The sequence below is a fragment of the Capricornis sumatraensis genome, chromosome 2, assembly GCF_032405125.1.
Source record: "Capricornis sumatraensis isolate serow.1 chromosome 2, serow.2, whole genome shotgun sequence".
Taxonomy (NCBI): Eukaryota; Metazoa; Chordata; class Mammalia; order Artiodactyla; family Bovidae; genus Capricornis; species Capricornis sumatraensis.
In genome coordinates, this window is record NC_091070.1 from 216,146,257 (window position 1) to 216,167,718 (window position 21,462).

Sequence of the window (21,462 nt, forward strand, 5' to 3'; positions counted from 1 at the left end):
GCGCTCTTTTCCTTTTCCGGTCCGGCGGCAGACACGGGGCTGGGTGACCCCCTGTGCTCGAGCCCCAGCATTTCCAGCACCGCCAGCCCCAAGCTCGACCCGCCCCCCTCCCCTCACGCCAACAGAAAGAGGCATCGGAGGAAGAAGAGCACGAGCAACTTCAAGGCCGACGGCCTCTCCGGCACCGCTGACGGTAAGGCCCCCACCCCACCCCAACTTCCGAAGACTGTCGGGGGCAGAGGTCATGCTCCTGAAAAGTAATCCTCACTCCTCCCATGCTCGGGGATGCAGGTCACTGCGTGTGCTTTCTGTTTACAAGGCGGTGCTAGGGGCCCTCTCTCTGCCCACTGACCCTCCAGACTGCCCAATCACATCAGCTCTCTTACCTCCTGACGGCTGCCGCTGGGTCCATGGTGACACTGGTGGCCCAGCCCCCCATTCACCCGGGCAGGTGGTTTGGTCTTGCCCGACCTCGGCAAGCTGGGTTCGTGTGTCCGCTCCAGCCAAGCTGTGCCCCGTTGTCTTCCTCCAAAAAAGACCAGCCTGCTGATGTAGGAGTCTCCCCTGATCCCAGCTAGACTCAACTCGAGTTAAGACAGCCACTCCGATCCTGGCTTTCAGCTGCTTCTGATGATAACCGCCTCCTCTATTAATGCCCATCACTCTTGTTGTTTCGTGAGCTGCATTAGTATTTCCGTGGGCACCGTCTTGTCTTGATTCTCCTCTGACTTGTTGAAGTCAGGTTTTTTGCTCAGGGCTGGGCCCACGTGATCTTTCAGAAGTGGCTCCTCCTGATGGAGTTACATTTTTTTAATTCCTTGGTGTGCGAGTGGAGGTGGACATGCACACACAGGCACACGGGCATGGTGGGAGGTGAGATTAATACACTGTAATAAGCAAGTTAAAGAGATCTTTCCAAGGAAAATTTAAATGTGAGAACATTGTTGTGTAACATGAATAATGATTGGTGAGACCAGTGAGAGTAGATGAATCTGGTTTCAACAAGGATTCCATGTGTGCTGGAAACAACCTTTGTAACTTACATCCTTTTCTTTCTCCATCTCTGCTGCACTTTTTTGGAAATACTCTTTTGACTGTTCAAACTGCAAGTCTGAGTGTGAAAGAAAGTGCCTGTTCCTTCCTAATATCTGAAGATAAGCTTAAATGAGATAAGCCCATGATGCATTTGTTAGCAAGGCAGGAGCAGAGTTTACAGTACAAGTGCTGTGTCATTTACCGTAATTCTGTGAGTTCACAGCATTTTCGTTTATAATGAGGAGACCAAGGTTCAGAGTGTCAGGGAGCTTGCTGGGGCTCTCACGGTGCCAGGAAAGAGTCTAGAAGCCCTTTTTCAGTGCCTATCTTACCATTTTGCCTCCCATAGCTTCCTGCTAACAAGTTTAGCCCGTAAAAACTGATTTTCTCCTGTTATGATAAATGAGGATGATTCTGTTATATCAGCAGTGGTGAAAAATAATGATTGTGGATCAAAGCACCCACTCAGAGACCGCTGGCCTTCCCATTGGAAAATAAATCGCCCACAGATGCTGAGCATTAATGCAGCGCCTTCCAAAAACTTCAGCAGAAAGCCCCCAGCCACAAATGGGTGGCCACACACCCCACCCGCTACAAGAGGACTGGGGTAAAGTCACGAAGATGCGTGGCCACCGGCCAAGTGGGGGGCAGGTGCCCCACGGGCCCAGGGGAAGAGTAAGATTTGCCTCAGGGGAAGGTCTCAGGCCCATTTCACAGATAAACATCTTACTGTGTTTGTCACGTGAGTTTCCAACTAATGACTTTTTTAAAAAGGTACCACTTGGTAGAAGCTGATTATCAAGTCCACCTATCACTTCATTACACACATTTCATCCCTGCTGATCATTCCACCCACCTCCTGGCATAGTGAACACTGTGTGAAAAAGATACAGCCTGAAAGTAAATTAGTAGTGGTTGCGCGTTTAATTGGGCTGCCGGTTCAAATCAGCATCTTCGTCATGCAGTGGGTTCGCAGAAAGTTCGAGAAGTGATAGTGGGCTTGTCGGATGCCTGAAATGCTTCCATCTTCCACTTCCTGCGTTACTGGGGCGGTGCCTTTGCCTCTGAGCAATAGCCTGTGACAAGGCTGAGTCAGATCCTCAGCCCCCAGCCAACCATGGACCCTTTCATTAAGAGCCTTCCTGCCGAGGTGGTGACACCAACAGAAAGACAGGTTCAGAAGCACCCAAATTAGAAATCACAACAGCATCTCAGGCATGTTTGATGGGTGTCGGTTGATGTGTGTTCAGAAGTTCAGTGCTAATGACTAGAAAGGACACCGTGCCTCGCTTTGCAGTTAAGAGGACCATCCCTATGATGCCATATCTGTGACATCTTTCCACTAGAAAATAAGGCAAGTTCTCTGTAAAAAGAAAACGGATCATTTTTTCCCTAGGAAAAGTTACCTTCCCAACTATAAATGAGTCATTTTGGGGAGACAGGCTACATCCAAGGCATATTATTCTTTTTTTTTTTTTTTTTTTTCACATTTTAACATCTTTGAAGTCAGAATGCATCATTCAGTTGAAATAATTTTAGATTCACAATGATGCACAATTTTTAAAATTTTCTTAATAACTATTAAAGTGTATTGTGGGAACCATCAAAGCTAAGCCTTCTTAAAATGAAAGCTAGTTGTATATTTTTAGAGGATTGCTTAATTTTAATTACTAAAAATATTTATATTTCTCTTTCCTGCAAGCATTGTGACTTGTTATTGCCAGTATACTCTCTTTGGCTTGACCTCATGCTGAACAGTTGCAACTGCAGATAGTAAAAAGTTCTCTAGATGATGTCCATAGAGTGGATGAATCGTGTAGTTTTTGAGACGCCCCATTGGATCAGATGACTAGACTCAAATCTCTATAGAGAATAAGAAAATTTCACTTCCACTGAGTCAGCTATTTCACTCCGGGTTCCAGGGAAAACATGGCACCCTCAGCTGGGTCATTGATGGGAATTTTCCACAGGGACTGTCTGTAGACGTGTGGGCAGGGTGTGGGAAGAGCTATAGGGGTGGTGTGGGCCCCCAGTGGGTAACAGGGAAAGGAGGAGCTGGTTATAAGGCCCAGAGGGAGGCGTCTGGGGAAGACCTCCATCCGGAGATGTGTCCTTCAGCAGAAGGATACTTGCCACCTGGTGACCCAGAGGGTGAGGGGCCCCGGAGAAGCCCCTGGCCTCCCTGTCCCCGTTGCCTCTGGTCCCCTGCCGCCACCTCCCTGACCAAACCCGATGAGACACCAAAGACGTCGAGCTACCCAGGCAGGCTGCCACCCAGGCCTGCCTCCAAGGGCGGGGGAGGGCAGGCGGGGACGAGCTAGCAGAAGCCGTGCATGCTCGTGCCATTCCTAGGGCCTCTTACACACCCCTGGGCACATCTGGCCCCTGATCTAACATCAGTGCAGTGGACCAGAAGTCTGTCCCCTGTGACCCTCAAGGGCCTGGCCTGAGCCCTGCCAAGGGAGGGGTCGGAGCGCCACGTGTGCGCGTCTGAACCGTCCCCCGCCAAGCCCATGAGGGAGCCCCACTCTCTGCCTAGGCTCTCAACTGAGCACCAAGTTTCTGTCGCTGGGCATTTCTTACCTTTGTGGTGTCTTTGTTCAGAAAGTAAAGACTAAAAGTGTGCCTTCATCAAATATTTACGTTGCCTGAAATTCCAGAAACTCTCTGTCCACGTGGGGGCCCTTGGTGCCATAACGATCTTCTTCCCTGACTTCCTCGCTGCCCTGGCCCTCATCAGACTCGATTACAGAGGTTCTTTCCTGCAGAAGAACAGGTCTACACAGAATAGTTGAAAACGGTGTAACCTAAATTAACTAGAATGGCGGTCATCTTCCTGTATTTACAGTTTAAAATGAATGGATTGAATCTCGTAAATTATGGGAGTAGCAACTGTGACCAGAGAGTTCCTTCCTGAATATTTTGAGTTCCAGCATGGTCACTGGGTTCAAATATAACCCAGCCCTCATACGTGCTCAGTTGCTCAGGGGTGTCCAACTCTGTGACCTCCCAGACTGCAGCCTGCCAGGCTCCGTGGAATTCTCCTGTCAAGGGTACTGGAGTGGGTTGCCATGCCCTCCTCCTGACTGACCCAGGGATTGAACTTGCATCTCTGCCCTCTGCAGGTGGATCCTTTTCCACTGCACCACCTGGGAAGCCCATAGAGAGAGTCAATATCATAGAGTAGTCCAGCCCCTTCTGGGGTTGGGAGGGGGCTGAGTGTGGAAGAACTGTGAGGTATGAGCTAGTGTGGGTGGCATTGCATGTCGTCTAAGGCAGAAGTGCCCTGGAAAGGCGGGTGTGTGTCTAAGTGTCCCCAGCACTGAGAGCTGAGCTATGTCTTTGGGTGGGTGAGGGCTGACCACCGTGGTACTGACCTTGGGAGGACCTGGTGCGTGTCCCCCACGCCCTCTGCATCACCGGGCATCAGGCCCCCCACTGCCTACCTGGAGGCTCCTGCAGGTGAGGGTCTGTTCTTTCCATACACACACTCTCTAAAAATACGTGAGCGTTTTCCAGTTCCGTGGCCCCATCTGTAATGATAAAAACACCTTTGTGATGCCTTTACCTGGGAAAACTAGACCATTCGTGAAGAATGTCAGCAATGGGGCACTTCACTGCTGAGTATAACTTTGAGGGTAAGCTTCTCAAAAACCAGCAGCCTGCAGGCTTCCCATGGAAAATGTGAAGGCGGCATTTAGCTTTAAAAAAAAAAAACCTTCTACATCATGAATAGTACTTGTATTCTTATTTCATAGACCATCGGGAACAACGGGATTGAAATATCAGTGATAGTCTCGGTTTTAAATTGAATTTGACTTGCTCAGAATTATTAGTTATATTTAACAAAATGGGTAGGTTCGGATCTGGGGGCTAAACTCTGCAGTGATTACAGACCAACCAAAGTGAATTCATAGTTAGGGAGTTTGGGATGGGCTTGTACACACTGCTTCATTTAAGACGGATAGCTCCTGGGGACCTAGCTGCTTCATGCTGTGTGGCATCCTGGATGGGAGAGGAGCTTGGGAAGAATGGATGCGTGTGTATGTGCGATGTATGGCTGAGCTGCTCTGCTGTCCATCTGAAACTATCACAACGCTGTGAATTGGCTGTACCCCGATATAAAATTAAAAGTTTTTTTTAAAAAAAGAAACGTAAACTCAGATATGGGGAAAGAGGGTGGTGAGCCAGCGCGAGGGGCATGAGGGCGTCCTGTGTTCAAACCACGGAAAGACAGTCCCAGCGCGTCCTGGGTGGCCCTGACGGAGTTCACTGGGACTAGTGGGTGGAACCTTCGCAGAAGCGGATTTTGGTTAAGATATTAAAAGGAAAACTTTGTCAGAGCTGGGGCTGCCCTGAGCGGCAAGGTTCCAGGTCCCCCTGTGGCAAGTCTAGCACTGGTTGGGCCCCCATAGCAGAACCTAGGTTCTGGAAGGATGCGAGCCTCAGGGGCCTCGGGCTCATGGCCAGAGTCAAGTTGAAGGGCATGTGCCTGGAAATCCCGTGGGCAGTGGGGATTTTGCAGATCATTAATGACTTGCCATCTTTTGCCGTTGCCTTGGAACTGCCGTCCGTTCTGGGTATTCTTCTCATCCAGGGTCCAGGAGAGAGGTTGTCATGGCTGAAACTGTGCCGGTCATCTCTGCAGCCCCGGTTCCGCAGTCCCGAATCGGGTAGTGCTTGTTCGTTTGGTAACATTCATGCAAGTTTGCATCGGGTGTTAATTTCCCTGTTTCCCCAGTGAAAAGGCAGAAGTAGAGAGAGGTTAAGTGGCTTTCTTGTCCAGGGTCAGGTTGCTGGTAGGTGACAGAACCGTCTCTTGATTCTCTGCCTCAAGCTCTTTCCACCAGGCAAAAAGCAAGTCTTTGAGGTGTGTGGAGCGGCTTTTAAATCTAGGAGTGGGGCAGGCAGAGTGGCTTCCTTGATATTTCTCAGATTCCATGTAAAGACCCTGACTTTCATATGGATCGTCAAATTCAGAGGTGGTAGAGCAAAGATGTTTCTTTAAAAATGCAGGACCAGTCTGGATTTACCCAACCTTATTATACAAGAGAGGACTCGGAAATCTTGTTGTTGGGGTTTTTGTTTGTTTCTTGGCATTTTGTTATCGTTTTCTTTTTGTTTGATTTTTTTAATTTTTTTTTTTTTTGTCCCCTTGGGCTCTTGGTGCTTTGTTCTAAAGGTCTCGGAAGGGAATTTATTTTATCCTTCTCATCTCCATCCCTTGGTTGTTCATTCTGGGTCTTTTTAGACCCATTGTATGGTTGATCGTGGATGAATACTGAAATATTACTCGGTAGGGGAACATCACAATGAGTTGCCCATTGCAGCTATACCCACTAAGCCATCTCAAGTGAGGCCTCCAGCATGGTTACAAATTTCATTAACTCCAGTTTGCAGAGGTCAGATGAGACTTAGTCTTCCTCCGTTCTTTCCAAGGACAACCTGAAGTTGTGAATCATTTCATTCTCTCATCAAATATCGTACAACAAGCACAGAGGAAGCTGTGTGTGCTTGGCTCAGTGGGAAACGACAAATAAAAATCAGTTCCTCTCTCAAGGCACTCGTGCCTTAATATGGGAATAAGACACACACCAAGGGGACTTCCCTTGTGGCCCAGTGGTTGAGAGTTCACCTTCCAGTGCAGGGGATGCTGGTTCAATCCCTGGTCAGGAAACCGGGAACCAGAGTCCCACATGCTGAGGCGGTACTAAGCCCACTCACTGCAGCCACTGAGCTCGTGTGCTCGACGTGCATCACAACAAAAGAAAATAAGTAAATATATATATTTTAAAAAGATATGTCCCCGGACTATACCTATGATTTCAGGCAGAATATGTAAGAAGGGCATGGATGGTCCAGAAGAAAGATAAACCAGCAATGAGTTGTAAAAGTCAGGGAGTGCTAACATGTAGAACTTCATGTTAGATTCTGCAGATTTAATACACAATGGTTATCTTAGTTAATAAAATGCCACAAAAGGCATCACTGTTTGATTAAATGTCATTATTTACAGCAGCCTAAAACCCCAGTGGTATGATTGAATTAGTCACAGAACAGTTTTATTTTCACTTTAGTCAGTTAAGTTCAGTCACTCAGTTATGTCCAACTCTTTGTGACCCCATGGACTGCAGCACACCAGGCCTTCTTGTCCATCAACAACTCCCGGAGTTTACTCCAACTCATGTCCATCAAGTCGGTGATGCCATCCAACCGTCTCATCCTCTGTCGTCCCCTTCTCTTCCTGCCCCCAAGAAAACAAATGTTGCTGTAATTGATCAGTGTCTTTTCATCTTAGGAAGAAAGTTTTTTTTAATTAGTTGATATATTGGAAGACACATGGAGAAGAAATGAAGAATTCTGCAGGAGCATTGTGCAACTTTTTTTCCCTACATACTCATTTTTACAGAAAAGCAGCAGCTGCAGCTGCATGGGGGCTCAGGTTCGCCTGTGCCCATTGGGTGGTGCTGAGTGTCGGGCAGTTTGTTTCTTTTGTTATTTAAGCATCTTTTCACCGTGACGCTCTCACCTTTCCTCTGTGGGCACAGTTAACACGCTGGTTGCTCCATGTTACATGCAATGGAGGACACGTGACTGCCAGGAAACATAATGATGACCAGGAACCTGCCTCTATGGGGCCTTTCTTATGGGATTTTGTGTTATTTGGAAGTGGTTACTGAGGAAATTCGGAGCAGGCGATGGCACCCCACTCCAGTTCTCTTGCCTGGAAAATCCCATAGATGGTGGAGCCTGGTAGGCTGCAGTCCATGGGGTTGCGAAGAGTCAGACACAACTGAGCGACTTCACTTTCACTTTTCACTTTCATGCATTGGAGAAGGAAACGGCAGCCCACTCCAGTGTTCTTGCCCGGAGAATCCCAGGGACGGGGGAGCCTGGTGGGCTGCCGTCTATGGGGTCGCACCGAGTTGGACACGACTGAGGTGACTCAGCAGTGGTGAACATCAGAGAAGACTGTGAAAGCTGTCAGGTGTTGCCATCGTGGGTCACTCTTGGATCTCCCACTGTGTAAACACTGAGGCAGTGTGTCTACACCTTATTATAATCTTGGCAGCTGCCTTCCGTGAAAGGAAAGACAGTCAGAGGTCTCCACCATCAACTCCATCAGAATTCCATGATCAACCGTATTTCCTTCTAGCAGTAAAGACTCCTCCACGGAACCTCCTTGTTAATACACTAGTTGGTTAGTGCCTCTGAATGGTTGAACTGAGTAGTTAATTAGAGCGAATGTGAAATGCCGAGAACTATAACATCTTCCTAGATGATTTCCCCACAACACAGGACCTTTGATGAGGTGGCCAGGTTGCCTGGGGTTCTTTGCCCCTGAGGCGGACATGGTAGGAAACACTGGATATCCTGATGGACTTGCCTACTCCCCACACACCAGATCATTTTTCCTGAGAGAGTTCTCGGGTGGCAACTCCAGCTTCCACAAGAATGAACTTGCTGAAATTGAGTAGATATGGGCTTACTCTAGACATTGACATCCTAGATGGGGCGCAGTTGACTCAAAAGCCGTCCTGCAGGGTTCAGTCCTTCCAGCACAAACACACAGAAGCTGACGGTGCTCACAGATCCTTTGTGGAAGGCTGCGGGTCGGAAATAAACAAAGATGAGTTGATCACAGCGGGAGAAGCCAGATCAGACGATTCCCATCATGATGAGCCGACAACAAGAGAAGGATTTTTTGGTCTTTTTTTTTTTTTTTTTTTTTAAGTACACGCAAACGAAAGCGTTAGATTGAGTTCCATGAAAGTGCATTAATCACCTAGTGCAGGCCAAGAGCTATGCCTAGGACTGGATGGAAGAGTGACTGAGGTGGCCCCTGCCTTCAGAATGCCCACTGTCCAGTGGAAAAAGCGGGTCTCTAAACAGACTGTGGCCACTGGAGCAGCCTGTGCAGGAAGCCCAAGGGACCCCAACCTAGCACCTTGGGTCCTGGAGGCAGCAGCGTGAAATATCTGCTGTTCAAAAAAAAGGGAGGAAAGTACAAAAAGTGAACACATGAGAAATCTTGGTATAAGATGGCTTGAGGGCATCCCAGGTGGCGCTAGTGGTAAAGAACCCGCCTGCCAGTGCAAGAGACGTGAGAGACGTGGGTTCGATCCCTGGGTCGGGAAGATCCCCTGCAGGAGGGCATGGCGACCCACTCTGGTAGTCTTGCCTGGAGAATCCCACGGAGAGAGGAGCCTGGTGGGGCTATGTAGTTTCTGTGGGGTCACAAAGGGTCAGACACGACTGAAGCAGCTGAGCACACACACAAGGTGGCTTGGAGCTCCAGCCACAGACACCCCTGGTGCAGTAGGCCACACTCCACTTCCTGCCATACGGACGGGTAGACTTGCCTTCGAAAAGCACAGACTCTTCTCAAGCTTGCTTTCCCCGTGTACAGATCTGCTGCAGAGCCCTCCTTTTACTGACCCTAACACTTGGAGTGCTTTTCTGCACAAGCCTCTCACAGCCTCCAGTGTCCATCAGCAGAACCGAGGATGGGCGTTGTCCTTCAAGAGCCCTGAATTGGAATTCTGCCTGGGTGGAGAGACCCCTCCCCCGCCCAAGTCAAACTGACTTTTAGGGGATTCTCAGATAATTTCTCATCTTCTTGATGTTCTCCAAAAAATGGTAGAGCTGTCAGAGTCTTTGGAGGGCATTTCATTAGCCATGAAATCAGGGGTGTGCTGTGATCTGCTCAGGGCAATGTCCAGGAAGGGCAGGCCGAGCGCTGGCCACCCGGTGTGTTCTTCGCCATTCGGATGGCTTGTGTCCTTTTTCTCCTTTTGCCTTGCTGCATGTATTTTATCACAAAGGGTACAGGGATGCAAACGGAAGCTGTCATGCTCAGAAGATAGACATGATGGCATGTCTACATCTCTTGAGTCTCTGCCTCATGCAGCCCCGAGACCCACAGATGCTCTACATTAGACACAAGCGTCCGGGCAACTTCAGGAGATAAAGGCACCCGGGAGGTTTGTACTCAGATGTTCTAGCTGAGTATGCTGCATCTGTGCCCCCGGCCCTAGCAATAATGAAACGAGGCTGTGTTTTATCTCATGTGTAGAGGCGACTTCATTCGTCTTCCTGAAGATATAAAACAAACCAACAAAAAGGATGGAGACGAAATGCAAAATGCAGTCTGTGTAAAAGCAACTCGGCAAATGGGAAATATCAAATAAAAACTCCATCCACTTTGGGTCTCAGTCTGGTTTAGCCACCATAACAGAACTGCAGACCAGGTGGCTTAAACAGCAGAAAGTTATTCCTTTCCATTCTGGAGGCTGCAGATCCAGGTGCAGGCCCACTGGGTTCTGGCCTGCAGGGTGAGCTTTCTCACCATGGCCTTTCCTCGATGCACAGGAAGCACTCTCTCTCCCTTTCTTGGAAAGGCACTAAGCGTATTCTTTGGGCCCCACCATCATCTTCAGATGTCATCACACTGGGGGTGACAAACAGCAGACGAACTTTGGACACAGACATTCAGTTCATAAAAGCTGTGACCTTGCCTTCCTATCTGTGGGATTCATGGGTCCTGTCCCTCTGCAAATCACCACCTGTTGTGTTCACTGCCCGCTCCCTCCCCAGGGTTGTGGGTCCCTTGTTGGAATAGGTCTTTAAGCCCCCAGGGAGGAAGCCATGGTTCAGTGACTGCTCTTAAACAGGTGTTACCTCATTGCATCCTTCGTACAACCCATTGTGTCGGATGGCGAGGTGGCGTTATCTACTGTTTTCCCGTGAGGACTACAGTTGGGTGACGTGAGTGATTTGCCGGAGGCGGGCAGGTGAGTGTGAACTGGGGGTCCGCCTCCGGCCTCTGGGACTCGGAAGTCTGCACCACCTGCCTTGAACCCGTGCTGTTCACCTGGCCAGGCCCTCAGCGGCTTGGCCGTGATGAGGAGTCTTCTGCGGGCATGGCGCAGCCCTGAGGCTCCTGGAGAGGCTTCTCCCCATCGCCGCCGGGTGCCCACCACCCCCACCACAGCCCTTAAAGGACCTGGCAGCAGCGATTCCTTTACTAGTTTTGAGCTCAGCCTCTTTTCTCAGGACCCCGTTGCGACACGGCTTCTTCACAGAGACGTGGCTCTTGCTGCGTGTGTCTGTGGCAGGGGGTGTACGTTCCAGGAAGGCTGAGGATCACTGCCTCAGATGCTTTACAGACAATTAGAACACGCGGGATTAGAGAATGTCCAGGGGACATGACGTAACTTTTTTTGGACTTAAGCATGTTTCACTCAGAGGCAGTCAGCCCAGCTTTTAAGTTCATTATGAGGACGATGTCCTTTGTGGGCTTTTGGAGTTGGGGAGTGAGTGTGTTTAAGGACAGTCGGAGGGAGGAGGTGAGCGTTTGATCTTGCTCCCTGTCATTCATTGGAACCCTGCCTTGGCCTGATCTAAGTCTGATCAGATGTCCGTCTCATCTTGCTGGCGGGTCTGATCTCCAGGCACTCACCCTCGAGTGGGTGTGGCTTAAGATAAATTCGGTGTGTTTATTTAGGAATCTTTGCTAACGCGCCCCTGCCTTTCAACTCCACCCCTTTCTCATCTCAGACACATAACGGGGCCGCAGGTATTAAGCCCAGGATGTTAACCGCCAATGAAAGAAGAATGTACAGCGAAAAACTTCAGTCGTCACCCCTGAGATGCACACACAACCTAACAAGCCTCCTTTTGTACTCGGGACATGGAGAAAATTGGCCATTTGTCTGTGGGGTAATGGGCTTTGCTGCCGCAAGAGCATCTCTCAAATGGTTAAATTCAATGACATTATTTCCCAGTTCATGAAAGCAACTGCCGCACACAGTTTAATTCTATTTAATTTTTTTTAAAGGAGGGGGGAAAAAAGGCAGGAGGGAAAATGTTTTAGTTTCTCTTCAGCTGATGTCTCCCTGGTTCTTCTTAAAAGTGCCTTTCTAGTTGCCGTGCGGTGATGTGATCATTATCTGCCGCCTCGTCGCCTTGCCGCCTCTCCATGCAGTAAAATCCAAAAAAAAAAAAAAGAGAGAGAGAGAGAGACAGACAGGGAGAGCGTGTGAAGTATGAGTTCCTATCCGAAGACTCATTGCCTGCGATCCGTACCGCTTGACAGTAATGATCTTATTACAGTACTCTGGACCTTGAAGAGATTTCGTGAGGAGAGCGAAAGGACAAGCCTCCGTGTAATCAAGTGGTGCTGAATATTCCACGCGTTTCTGATCACCCGCTGATTGGCCACCGTGCTAGCCCATCTTCTAGTCAATTAGGCATGGCCCCTGTGCTCCTCACCTAGTCAGAGACACTGATGGCTGTTGTCTGGGTTCTGGCAGGCAGCCAGGGGGTTTGAAGCGCCGCACACGCCGTCCTCCCAGGATAAGCGCTTTTTTCGTCGGAATTGATTACCTTTCTTTGAGTTTTGCCTAATAGCAAAACTGCATTTGGAGAGGGCATCAGGTGAAAAACGGACACATTAGCCGTTGAGAGCGTCCGAACTCCTAGTCGATTTTTTAGGCTTCCCTTTGCCTCCATCTAATTTCTGTTTAATGAGAGCGTGTGGGAGAATGCTGAAGGTGTTTCACGGCACTGGCCACCAAGCACGCATGTAGCATGGGGAGGACCACGGGGACGGGATCTGAATCCAGGTGCCGTCTCAAGCTTGGAGAGATAGAGCTCTTGTTGGTTAGTTTCCGTCTCGGCAAAAAGCTTTAATTAGCTACAGATATTTTTGTCTGTAGGAAAAGAAGTGATGAGTTCTTCCTGCCATCCACTGGCCTGCCTTTAGTCATTGTGAGGAGTGTGTCCACGTGCCTGGGTGGGGTGACCTCTGCTGCCTGTGCCCAGAGGGCTGTCCCCTGTCCCCTCGCCCTCTCTCCAGCTGTGTACCTCCTGTTATCGGTCTCCAAGCATCAGTCGCTTATTTGTGTCTGAATCTTCGTGACTCCGTGGACTGGCAGACTGTAGCGGACCAGGCTCCTCTGTCCGTGGGATTCTCCAGGCAAGGATACTGGAGTGGGTTGCCATTTCCTCCCCCAATCAGTCTCCAAGCCTAGTGAGATTTGAAAGGATGGGATTTTTTTCCTGCCAGAATGATTGCTTGATGCTGCCTATTATCAAACTACTGGTTAAGCACATGTTAATGCATTTGAGAAAAACCTGTCATAAATCAAGATTTTTTGCTTCCTCCAAATTCAGATTCTTGGCGTGTAGAATGTCCATTGAGTCGGTGATGCCATCCAACCATCTCATCCTCTGTCACCCCCTTCTCCTCCTGCCCTCGATCTTTCCCAGCATCAGGGTCTTTTCCAATGAGTCAGCTCTTTGTATCAGGTGGCCAAAGTATTGGAACTTCAGCATCAGTCCTTCCAATGAATGTTCAGGGTAGATTTACTTTAGGAAATTCCCAAGGGCTCGGTGCACCCCATATGGGAGCTGTAGAAGGTGGTATCTTGAGTTGCACACTGGGCACCTCGATAACCTGATTTGACTCTTGATTGAAGAGTAGGTGTTACAGCTTCGTTCTTTGACTTGTTTTCATTTGGACCGGTCTTTGTGCAGCAGGAATGGTTTTCCTCTTCAGTTGACTCTGCAGAATCAGGGTGTACTATAGGCAGCCCTGAGAGAAACTACTAGAGTCCTTAACTTCATGTTCTGCATACGCTCACACTCACACACACACACACACACACACAAAGGCACTCATGCACACAGACACACAAAGGCACTCACACAGACACACAAAGGCACTCACACACAGACACACAAAGGCACTCACACACACACACACAAAGGCACTCACACACACACACGAATGCACTCACACACAGACACACGAATGCACTCACACACACAGACACACGAATGCACTCACACACACAGACACACAAAGGCACTCACACACACAGACACACAAAGGCACTCACACAGACACACACAAATGTACTCACACACATAGACACATGAATGAACTCACACACACAGACACACGAATGCACTCACACACATACACAAATGCACTCACACACACAGACACACAAATGCATTCACACACACAGATACACACACACAGAGGATTTATTCTTTCTCACTGTCATGGAAAGAAAATAGCTTCCATCAAAATTTAGAGTTAGTGATAAGTCTTTAAAAGAGAAAATCACAAAACAGAAAATCTAGGTTAATCATCTATTGGCAATAATCACTGCACCCAGTCATTGACCCCTTGCTACCCATCAGCCCTGCGATTAAACCTTCCACAGGCCTCCTCTTCTGACTTTCAAAGGAGCCTCCCACTTGAGTCTCCACAGTGACCAACCCTCCCTTTGGAGGGTCATGTGTCTTTTCAGTGGCCTTCCCTCACTACAAATCTTGGCTTATCTAGGACTTTCCCTAAGATTTAAATTCATATAAAGCAGAGACTTGTATTGAATACAATAGGCTCAAAAGAATATTTCTTAATTATAATAAGTTAATACTCAAGCCATTAAAAACTTCTGTCATTTTACCCCAGCTATGTTGACAAAAACATGTTTTTGTAACAGTTGGAAAATAGCAAATTCAGAATTAGCAAATGGTTTAAGGTTTAAGGTAGGAGTTTTAGAAACTGGCTTACATGATGATGACCTGTTTACAGCCGTGTGATTTTACCTGAACCAGTGAATCCAATGCTCACATTAAAAGAGAAAGAGCCAATAACTTGAAAATACATTTCCATCATCACCAGGTGCAGAATACCTCCTGTAATTAACATGTAATTACCCTGAAAAAGGCCGATTAATTAAATAATGTAAACAGTTTAAGTTAACTACTTTGTTAAATCCTGCCCCCCAAAACATTATTTTTTTTTCCCTCATTGTGGGATCAGACTCCTACAGCAGGAGGTGAGAGGGAGGGAAGGACTCGCCAGCCCAAAGTGACCCAGTTTTGGGGGCGGGGGAGAGACTCACCTGCCTGCAGTGCCCTGAAGATGTGCCCGCAGGAAGAGCTGCCACTGTGGCAGGTGGTCTGGGACCTTTGCTTGTTGCCATTCAGTTGATAAGTTGATCCAGCTGTTTTGTGACCCTGTGGGCTGTAGCCTGCCAGGCTCCTCTTGCATTTCCCAAGCAAGAATACTGGAGTGGGTAGCCATTTCGTCTTCCAGGGGATCTTCCCAAAAGTGAAAGAAGTAAAAGTCACTCAGTCACGTCCGACTCTTTGCAACTCCATGGACCATACAGTCCATGGAATTCTCCAGGCCAGAATACTGGAGTGGGTACCCTTTCCCTTCTCCAGGGGATCTTCCCAACCCAGGGATCAAACCCAGGTCTCCCACATTGTAGGCAGATTCTTTACCAGCTGAGCCACAAGGGAAGCCTAAGAATACTGGAGAGGGTAACCTATCCCTTCTCCAGCAGATTTGCCCCGCCCACGAATCGAACCCGAGTCTCCTGCATTGCAGGTGGATTCTTTACCAACTGAGCTATCAAGGAAGCCAGATCTTCCCAACCCAGGGATCAAACCCGTATCTCCTGCATTGCAGGAAGATTCTTTACCTCTGAGCCACGAGAGAAACCCTGGACCTTTGGAGTATGTATAGCTTTTTGAATAACTACCAGAGGCCCTCTTTTCTTTCGCTGCTGTGACTTCCCTTTTTTTCTTCATCTAAAGCAGGAAATGGAAGATCTCCTATAGTTGAATGAATGCATTTTTTTGGCTGCCTCTTAATTACAGAAATATGCAAGTTTAATGTGGTTTGAAATCTTTCTGTTTTCCTTTTTAGAAAATCCTAAATATCTTTAGTGAAGGATTCCTTCCATTGGTACGTGAGTGATATTTGATCCCCTTCTCTGCCTTCCCGAGTCAGTCACAGCCTCCCTTAGGGACTCTGAAATTTCCCATCAGCCCACACTATTCCCCATCAGGAACTGGTCTCTAAACATGAGGACAGGTGTTCTCCAGAGAGCCCAGCTTCTCTACCTGAGTAGCAGCAGTTGCGTAGTCGAGGCACGCGGGCACTCTTCCTGTTTCAGTTTGCTGGCAGAGGTCAGCTTTTCCATCTTCTCTGGGATACTTGCATTTTTATATCACTTCCCAGTGATGAGCCGCCCAAGAGTAAATAGAATCTTAAAGACCAGAGACGATTCTTTTTTTTCTGCCAACCTTGAGTCGTGGTTGGAGACAGGAGGGAGTGGAGGAGATGATGAGGATGGGGTGGCCAGTGGACCCCGGTCATGGGGAAGAAGGGCTGAAGATGCTGGCAGGCCAGGCAGTGCCTGTGGGAGAGGCCTATAAGAGTGGGAGGGTCAGGTCACAGGTGGCGACTCTGGGGAAAGGGGTACCACGTGATGGCTCTGGTCCAATGGAGGCGGGCACAAGGGAGGGGCCAGCCAGCCAGCTCCCTGGACGATTCTAAAATCACTGATTTGAAACCAAGATTTGGGTCCAGCTGGCCTCTGGGGAGCCTAGACGCCAGCTGATTCCAGCTCATCAGGGCTGAGAACCAGTGGTTCAGGTGAAGGTCAGCTAGGACAGTGTCAAGGACGCACACCACCAAGGTTCAGACACGCCTGAGTGCCGGCCACCCGCCAGGATGTGGCAGCCCCCGAGGACACTCTCACCACTGGACGTCATGAATCTGCCCCAGGTGCTCTACCATTAGAGTCCCTTCCTCTGTTGTATTGATTTTACTTTTTTCCTAGTTTTATTGGTTTAAATCAAATTTCAAACTTATAAAAAGCTCAAATTTTGTTAACTGTTTTGTTAAATACACCAGAATTTGTATTTGAGTCATAGCTGCTGTTTTCAAGGCAGTCTTACCCCTCAAAAAGTACCTGCCAGACTTGCCTGGTGGTCCAGTGGTGAAGAATCCACCTTACAATGCAAGGAACAAGGGTTCTATCCCTGGTCGGAGAACTAAGGTCCCACACGCCGCAGAGCAAATAAGCCCATGTGCCACAAACACTAGGGCTTCCCAGGTGGTGCTAGTGAGAAAGATCCTGGCCTGCCGATGCAGGGGACGGGAGAGACACGGTGTCGGGTGTTCGATCCCTGTGTCGGAAAGATCCTCTGGAGGAGGGCATAGCAACCCAGAGTTGGACATAACTGAAATGGCTAAAGAATCTGTGCACCGCAACTAAGAACCAACATAGCTAAGTAAGTAAATAAAAAGAACCTGCCCCTTTGCATTTTCCCTGCCGCCGTAGCCAGTCACACAGACAAATCGATGGAGCGTCCAGCTGCCAGAGCAGAGCACTCCCCTAGAAGTGTCCCTGCCCTCAGGGGATCGGGAATTAGGACAGAAACAGCTGAGAAGCCTTTTCTTTGCTCCTCGGTGTCTGGGGCCTCGCCCAGAAGGCTGTACATGCCGGGGCTGGAAGCATCTGCAGTCTGGTTCCCTCACGTGCCTGACTCTTGGTCTGACCTTGGCTGTGGGCCAAGGCACCTACACAGGGCCCTCTCGCACCCCCATTCCCACGTGGCCAGCCTTCCTCCCAGTGCAGGGGCAAGCGTCCTGGGAGAGACACGCAGCCAGGAAGGAGCCCCGTTTCCTGCTGCATCCTAGGCTTGGAGGATACACGGCGTCCACTCCACTGTGATCTATAGGAAACACCAAGTCCCAGTTGCAGGCAGCAGAAATAGACTCTGCCTCCTGCCAGAATGTGGCGAGATTCTAGGAGAGCGTGTGACCCCCCCAGTGTTGCTGTCGCCTATGGAAAATGGGTCACAGATAGTCAACATAATGACACGGCAGGCTGTGATCTATGCAGTGACATGAGATGAAACAGAGGAAGGAGACTTGAGTCCATCAGGTTGCTTGCTGGAAGGACAGGGGCCAAGAAAGATCTCGAGGAGACTCAGCAGAGAGCCCGCAGAGGTGAGGCTGGTGGCTGGTGGCCCTGTGGGGTCCGCGTGTCCCCAGGGAGGGAGTTGTGTTCTTGTTTTAGCTACGGGGGCCTCACTAAACTCAACACGTGTCCCTCATCAATGTCATGATCTGTATGCATGTTATTGTATGCTATATTGTTTCAAACAAGCTGACTTTTACTTTGACCTCACTGTTATAAATCGCTGGTAAAATACCTAGGGAAACAGTTTATTTTCCCTAATGGCTCAGACTGGAAAGAATCTGCCTCCAATGCAAGAGACCCAGGTTCAATCCCTGGTTCGGGAAAATCCCTTCAAGAAGGGAATGGCAACCCTCTCCAGTATTCTTGCCTGGAGAATCCCATGGACAGAGGGGCCTGGCGGGCTACAGTCTGTGAGGCTGAAAACTCGGACACCACTGAACAACCAAACCACCACCACCATGTAGTCCTTCTCTCTCCAAACTTGAGGAGAAGAGCCGGTATAAAGATATTTCAGTATCTTCTAGCTTGTTCCCCACATATCATTATATTCCTGTCCTTTCAGGATTTCTTCTTTCCAAACAGCACATTAAACCAGAAAACCGTACCTTTTATTACTGTTATTATTTATTTGGCTGTGCTGGGTCTTAGTTGTGGCATGCAGGACCTATCAGTAATTCCCCGACCAAGGCTTGAACTCAGGCTGCCTGTGCTGGGAGCACAGAGTCTTAGCCACTGGACCACCGGGGAAGTCCCCAGGCCATTTTTAAAAGTGGTCGAGAGGGCTTTCCTGGTGGCTCAGTGGTAAAGAAGCTGCCCTCCAGTGCAGGAGACGCCAGTTAGGTCCCTGGTCCGGGAAGGCCCCACATGCTGTGGGGCAGCTACGCCCAGCTACGGCAGCTGTTGAACCCCTGATCTAGAGCCCGGGAACCGCAGCTACTGAAACCCACACGCCCTAGGGCCTGTGCTCTGAGGCGAGAGAAGCCTGCACACCGCGACTAGAGAGTGGCCCCCAGGCGCTGGAATTAGAGAAAAGGCTCGCACAGCAGTGGAGACCCAGCCCAGCCGAAAGTAAACCATTTTTTTTGAAAAGGGCGGCTTACAGAACCACTGCACACAGCGGGATGCCGAAGAAAAATGAATCCCTTTTTATGCGCATCCCTTTACCAGTTGAAAATAAAGTAGATTAGATACTTTAAAGTTTTTAAATAGTTTTATTCTGTGTGGGATTACTTTCAGAGGTTGCTGAATGGGATGGGGAATTTTCCAGCAACTGGAAAAAGACATGAGCATTTAATACGGGGTACTTCCTAGTGCTTTTAAAGCGAAGGCAATCACATAAGGCCATCTCGCTTCATGGGTAATTAAGGCACTTCACTCTGCAATTCTTTATTCTAATGAAGAAGAAGAAATTTCTCTTTTTGCTGAAATATTTCTTGGAAGGGTTTTATTTCTAGTCATTGCTGAAACTTTGGAAAATGTTTCTCCCCTTATCTCCTCTAATATCTTTTTGAATTGTGAGTCGGTGTCGGGGGCAGAGGGGGAGGTGATCAAACATATAAGACCCTTCACAGATTCAAACTTTTGTAAAATGCCTAGAATCTCACTGTCCAGGAAGGGGACACAGCCAGCACCGCAGGTGCCCAGACGCCCCGCTCTTCCTCAGTGACCAGCAAGACTCTCATCCCAGTGTTTCTTCCCACCGTGTACGGCCAGTCCAGTCCAGGCAGGCAGGTGGCCGAGCAGCATCAGGCGCCCTGACGGAAAAAGCAGTGATCCCAGGCAGCTGGGGGGATGGTCAGGATCTCAGGCCATCGTGGGCTAGTTTCCACCTCCTACTGGTGGGATGTGCTGGGCCAGTTCATTGTGTCTCCTGCCCTGAGCTACCAGCTATAAGGTGGAGGGACGACGCCTCCTAGAACTGTCAACAGGGTGCCGTGAGTTCTGCGATTCGTGTGTGTAGGACAGAGCGCCTAATTCCTTTCTTGGGATTCAGTTTGCATGTATTAACATAATGCTCTTGGGCCTCCCTGGTGGTGCAGTGGATAGGAATCTTCCTGCCAGTGCAGGGTGCATGGGTTCGATCCCTGGTCCAGGAAGATTCCACGTGTTGCAGGGCCACTAAGCCTGTGCCCCACGACTGCTGAAGCCTGTGCGCCTGGAGCCTGCGCTCTGCAGCAAGAGAAGCCCCCACAGGGAGAAACCTGCGCACCCCTGCTGGAGAGAATCCCGAGCGCAGCAATGAAGACCCCGCGTAGCCAAATACAGATAAACTAAGTAAATTACAAATCATAATTAAGATAATACTCTTAGGACTCAAATCACTTGCAGTACATTTGTAGTTTATACTGGCTCACCTAACACAGGCCCAGGGACTTTGTTTTCTGACTCAAGGGATCTCTAGTTAAACCATGTTTTTCAAGGGTGATAGATGGTAACTGGGCTTCCCTTGTGGCTCAGCTGGTAAAGAATCTGCCTGCAATGTGGCAGACCCGGGTTCAATCCTTGGGTCAGGAAGATCCCCTGGAGAAGGGAAAGGCTACCCACTCCAGTATTCTTGGGCTTCCCTAGTGGCTCAGCTGGTAAAGAATCCCCCTGTAATGTGGCAGACCTGGGTTCGATCCCTGTGTCAGGAAGATCCCTGGAGAAGGGAAAGGCTACCCACTCCAGTATTCTGGCCTGGAGAATTCCATGGACTGTATAGTCCATGGGGTCCCAAAGAGTTGCACACGACGGAGCGACTTTTTCACTTTCAGACGGTAACCACTAGAGGTGATCTATTAGGTGGTGAGGATGAAACGTTTAAGCTGATGCTTCTCCTCACCCAGAGTACCATGCCCGTTAGTGCGGTACCAACCTGTGGGTCAGTAGACACTCCCGGTGCACTTTGGGGTGGATAAGAGCTGCCTCCACACAGAAGTGGGTCCCAGTCCTTGGGTTCTTCCAGCCTCTTCTGGTGGATCTCTGGGGTGAACCATTCAGTGTCTTCCTCCAGCCCCTCCAGGGCTGGGCAGCCTGTCCCCCCATGGAGGCCAACTTAGGAATGTCTGCACTGTCACAGCCAATGTCATGACAGGGTTACAGAAGGTCCCTAGTAAAGTAGTGGCAGAAGTTACCATTAAAGGTGAAGAAAAACCGCTTCACGGTACAGCATGGATTTGCACGTGTGTGAACTGAAACTGAAGCTCTAACAGAGACTCTGCATCTTGGGCTCGGTGTTCCTGCATGGCGTTCTTTTCCCTGGGCGCTGACAGCGGGCTGTGTAGAACGTCTGTATTCGATGACTGTGCCGCTAAAAGGCTGACCCTTTGGCGGGGGACACTGATCTTTTCCTCAACTCGTGTTGATCTAGGCAGTTCAGTTGACAGCCAGTTTCTGCCAGGCGACAACGCTGTTTTGTGTACATGACTTGTTTGTTTGAAACGTTTCACATGGGCTGGCCCTGCCTCCTCACCTAGATGGAAAGCTGGAGAAGGCAGGAGGCGCCGCGCTCCTGCTTGCTGGTGTCCCAGGTCGAGAAGAAAGAGCCCACGTGAGCTACTGATTGGGTTCCAAAGCACTTCTTTTGGACGAGGGTGGTTTTAGGTGATATAAACCAGTGTGTTTGCCAAAGTTTGTGTTATCA

General features: G+C 49.2%; 1 protein-coding gene across 2 annotated transcripts in view; it reads left to right on the forward strand.

Annotated features, from left to right (window-relative positions):
- Positions 1-21,462, forward strand: part of AGAP1 (ArfGAP with GTPase domain, ankyrin repeat and PH domain 1) — a 566,367-nt gene that overhangs the window by 445,399 nt on the left and 99,506 nt on the right. For both annotated transcript variants that reach the window (XM_068962986.1, XM_068962992.1), the window contains one exon: positions 32-193. In XM_068962986.1, the coding sequence (XP_068819087.1) occupies positions 32-193 (162 nt within the window). The remainder of the gene's footprint in view (positions 1-31; positions 194-21,462) is intronic.